We start from the raw sequence: 5046 nt of genomic DNA on the forward strand, positions 1-5046 counted from the left end.
CATTAAAAAAAAGTATTGGTAACAAGACTCGTATGCCTGTACTATAATGCAAAACCATTTTTCATATCAAACCTGTCACGGTCCTTTCATTATCACCAAGTGAAGTCTCTCGATATAAACAGGAATACTGCAAGGCTCTTTGTAAGAAACTGATGCAAGTTTAGGGACTGACAGAGTCAATAGTGGAATGTGTTTTCTCCATCAGATAGGAAACGTTTGGACTTTCAATCTTCCTCATACATTCCTGCCATGCTGTGTGTAGTGGCACAAAATATTTGCCCCTATTTGCCCTCCTCATACCGCATGTGATCTAGGATCAAGACAAAAATAGCACTTAACACAGATTCTCGGTATAAGTCACTCGTTAATTTACCAGTCTACTGCTTATAAGTCATGTCAATAACATGAACAATTCTGAATGCTTATACATATTCAACTTAAAAAAATATGATACTTAGATTGAGAAAGAATGTAAAAATATTATCATTGTGAAAATTATTTACTCGATTTTTGTACATCTATATATTTGATATCAATATTAATATAAAAAGCCAATTGAGTCAAAAGGGCTCAGTGAGATAGCACAGCCGCTTTGGCTGAGTTGCATTCTGAAAAATGTAAAAGTGACTTTCCCTCGGCGCGAGAAAAATGACAAGATTTGGCTAACAACTGAACCTTTTGTACATGAACTGTTGCTTCAGTTCGAGTTGCTATGGTTACAGCGACCAAATTAAAGACAATAATTAGTGAGTATTTCATGATTATCTTTATATGGAAGTTCATTGTTTTTTGTCATCATCAACTAGCTGGTTGTGACCCAGACGTCTCTCTGGGAGTTTTCAGTTAGCTGCGATCAGAGACTGGTGGCCATATTGGTCTGTGGACGGTAGTGAGGCATTCAAGCTGTCGTACAGCATCCAAGACTCATGGGCTTGTGTAGTGGGGTTGGGTTGGGAGTCGAACCCCGGACCAGCGGTGTAAGACTGGGGAGCTGTGGTGGTCTCGCCCCAGTAACCAAACCCGTCATCTTTGCTTTGGAAGAGCGGGAAATCCCGGCCTCCCACGGGGGACCGTTGGCTGCGGAATCCCTTCATTGCCGAACGCTGCTTCATGTAGTTGGCGAACTCGGTCGGGGAGAGCTGCTGGAAATTGACCTTCTTGCCCGCCGACTTGAGCTTGGTGGAGCCGAACTTGGTCTGGGCGAAGGATGCCGCAGTGAAGGTAAGAGATGAGGGTCTGGAGAGAGGGGCTGCTTGTAGCCGAGGCTTGCCTGTGACTGGGGTGGGGGTGGGGACGACAGGGGGCATCGGGTGGAGAGCCTGAGGGTGGGGGAGGTGCTGATGATGGTGTGGAGTGGGGAGTCCCAGTGGCACCATCGGCTGGAACCCCAGAGCAGACACTGGCGATAGTGAGATCCCTCTCATGGAGGAACTCAGTGAGTCCATTGTCATGGGCAGGAAATCCTCAGCCTCGGGGTTGAAATTGAACTGGCCCGAGCCGGTCAGATCCGGCTCGCTCTGGACGTGGCTGGGCCCGGCTGCCTTCGGGCGCTTCTCCTGGTAGATGACAGAGACAGTTCCCTTCTCTCCCATACGGAAGGACACCTCTCCGGGGTCCACCCAGATGCTCAGCTCATGCGGAAGTGCCTCGGTCAAATCTCCGGTCTCTAGCCCACTGCGCTGGATAGCCGTAGCCACTGCCGCATCCATCTCCCTGGTCCCGATGCGAAGACACCGATATCCCGAGCCTTTACAAGGCGACTCCGGGTACCAGTGGCCGTTGAATTTGTTGACCAGGGATTTGTCCAGCTCTTCGGCGAAGAGGTCCTGCTGTTGGCGGGGGATCTTGGAGCAAAGTTGCTCCAAGATGAAGGTGATAGCGCATTGGATTTCTGCCTTCATGTTGGTTGGGGTGGTGGGGTATAATCAGTGATGACAGACTTCAGCGTAAACCTGCAGTGAGAAGGACGAAAAAAAAATTCCCAATAAATAACTGACAATCTTGGCAAATATAGCTATTTCCATCATTCAGAAAATCTGCTGTCATCCAGCAACACGACTGTATTGATAAAGGGCTCCCTTCATGGATGACAGGATTATCAAGACGTTTACAAGGGGACAATGCAATAACATAATCATGACCAATGTATGACAATATCAATACCGGTATCACTTTTCATACAGTGACCGAGTGCAGCTTTTCCCTTTCATTATTACAGTTTCACAACTCCAAACCAATTCGTTTACTTTCCTAACCATTTTAAAACCCTTTAAAAGTTATTTTACCATATCTTTAAAGTTTGTGAGTAAGCCATTAAACCTGACCTAGTTACTTCATATGATTCTCATTCGCACGCGGTGCAAGGACTACCCTGGACCCATGACACATCGCGACAACCAGGGACACGGACCTATGCATGTGATTCACTGCTTCCCTACCTACCCCCCCCCCCCCGGCCCCCCTCGGCCCGCCTCCCCCGGAGCCCATTCACAAAATGACTCTTCCCTGGATTAGCCTCTGACACGTGCCCTTTACAACGCTCCCTACCCGGCGGTAATGAGCAAGGCACGACGCCACAAATGAAAAGAGACTTGAGTGGGAGGCTAAGAAATGACTCGGCCGTCCAAAAACAGCCCCTCAAGGAAGCCTTATTCATCGGCGCTTGTCTCCGAGGATTTTCCAGCGCCAGGTTTGCTCATATTAAAGGTCGCATGCGGTGCCAACACATTTGGAAATTTCACTAGAGTTAAAAAAAAAAATTACCCGAGGCTTACGGTAGCCATGATGTGACAGAGGTCTCTGATCGTGACTCGTTCAAGGTGATTCTATTTTTAAAAAGCTGTTATATTCTAAACGAAGTTGCTTGCAAATTTTCTATGATGTTTTGTTTTCAACATTTTGATCTCAGAGAATGTTCACGAGTGTTCGTCAATTCTGTAATGGATACCTAATGAAAAACAACAGATCTTAATCATCCAAAAAGGATATCAAAAAAGGATATCAAATGATTTCATTTGAATTCGGCATGATCACTCAGTCATAATACATTAACGCTTTAGGTTACTACAATAAAATTAACACCCCGCGGGCCAAGGGAAAACCGATAGCAAATAAATAATGTTTTTCCTGTAGGTTAATATAATTTCCTTAGACATTATCAGCGAAACAGCACCTTCAATTTTAAGCCACCGTGGATAAAATCAAATCAGCCTGTTGATTTTTTTTCTCCATATAATACACAAACCATAAATACACCAATGTAAAACAGCTGTTCCTTTGTTGTCGTGTTACTGAAATCCATCGCTCATTATTACAGACAATATTCAAACTATGTCACGGCAAAATATTATTCCAAAATGCTATACACACAGTATGCGCTCCATATGGCACAGCGCATGAACGCACAAAGCGTGGGAGTATTTTTTTTATCCGACCATCGTAACGCAAATCCACTGTAGCTAGCCGCGAGCTAGCCGGAATCCCTGCGTGCGGTCGACTATTCAACAAAATATTGGCCTTCCCTCAAACCCACACACACACAATTAGTACCTTCAACACTTTGATGCGAAAATCCCGAAGTATAATTCAAATTCATTGCAATCATTGATATATATTTTTATATTTTAATAAAACAGAATCCAATTCAATACTGAGAGGAGAGTATTATTATAATGCAGATAATAATCGATTTCTATTTTTATCCAAGTTTTACCGTATATTTATTGTGATATGATATTGACATTGATTTTAAAAAAAAATCGTTTCAAACATAGCACTCCAGAGTAAATTGAAAGGGGGCTGGGGTTACCCCAAATATTTGTCACCTTTTTTGTAAAATATCTAAATGCACCATACATTAGCGAGGATGCCCATTGGCCGCATTACTGGAAACAACATAGGCTATATTCAAGAATTGCAACAACAATTTATAGGCCCATTCAGAAAAGTATAAAAACAAAGCAAAGTATGAAACGAAAACATTGTAAACCCGAATGCAAAAAAAAAGAAACAAAAAATATTGAAACATTAATTTTATTTTAAAAAACAGTACTCACTTGTTTACAGTTCGAATGCAGAGATCCACACCGACACGAAAGCACTATGGATGGAACAGCTGCGATGTAAGTCGTGAAGGCAGGGCGCGTGTTTGTGTGATATTCCAAGTGTGTGTTGCGGTTTTTTTACGTTGTCAGTGAGCGTACTGACGTCTGGCCATTGAATGTCACCTGCATGGGAATTGTGCCTGTTTTTATCCACTGTCGCTGGCCCATTGACGGGACTACTTTATTAATAATTCGCGAGTGACTACACCATCTGGACTGTGACACAATATACATGTACTTGTGCGTTATCGTCGAGGATAACGATTTTAAAGGTTTGTTTCAACAACACACGAGACCGGAAAAGAGATTAACAGAACACAAAGGCCCCTGATTCTCGGAGAACGGACGGCAAAAGCTCGACAAATCGTGTGAAAGAAAGCAGGGCTAAGTAGTTTTTTTAATGCGATGTTTTAGGGGAAGTTATGAGGTAGCGGATTAATACAGACCTGCTTTGAAATTATGAATATGCAACGAAGGAAGGAAGAGACACTGTCAGTGATTGGTCGTCGGGAGCGGAAGCATAATTTGACAATTATCTTGTTATGCTGACGTCAGTATGCGGTGTTTTCAAGCCGTGTGTGATTGTTGTGTGTATACCGTGAGGATGGGGGTCAGCGCGGGCCGTCGGCGGCCCGTGTGCATGCCGAGCAGACCGCAGCACGTGCTGGGCAAACACCGGCTGAAATCCTTCTCACCGTGATTACTATGCTAATTCGTGGCCCGCGCTTGCCACGTGCCACGGGGTGCAAGTGCGGGGATTGTTTGGGGGGGGGGGGGGGGATTAACAGGACGATGCTGGGAACAAAGGTGGGAACTTCCGCTTAGGGTACATGCCCGGAGGCACTGGGATGGACCATAGAGCAAGGAACGGACATTGTTTGCATTGTCAAACTTCCAAAACACTGTCTCCGGAACTTGAACACATTCGCTCACTTCGCCTGGT

General features: G+C 44.6%; 1 protein-coding gene across 1 annotated transcript; it reads right to left on the reverse strand.

Moving 5' to 3' along the window:
* Window positions 1-233: 233 nt before the first annotated feature.
* LOC119734438 (protein Tob2-like) lies at window positions 234-4518 on the reverse strand. The gene is made up of 2 exons (XM_038207941.1): window positions 4056-4518; window positions 234-1952 (listed from the first exon to the last, which is right to left on the reverse strand). The coding sequence occupies exon 2, from the start codon at window positions 1899-1901 to the stop codon at window positions 840-842; it is 1062 nt and encodes a 353-aa protein (XP_038063869.1). The 5' UTR covers window positions 1902-1952; window positions 4056-4518; the 3' UTR covers window positions 234-839.
* Between the last annotated feature and the right edge of the window lie 528 nt (window positions 4519-5046).

This window comes from Patiria miniata, unplaced genomic scaffold, assembly GCF_015706575.1.
Source record: "Patiria miniata isolate m_02_andy unplaced genomic scaffold, ASM1570657v1 HiC_scaffold_27, whole genome shotgun sequence".
Taxonomy (NCBI): Eukaryota; Metazoa; Echinodermata; class Asteroidea; order Valvatida; family Asterinidae; genus Patiria; species Patiria miniata.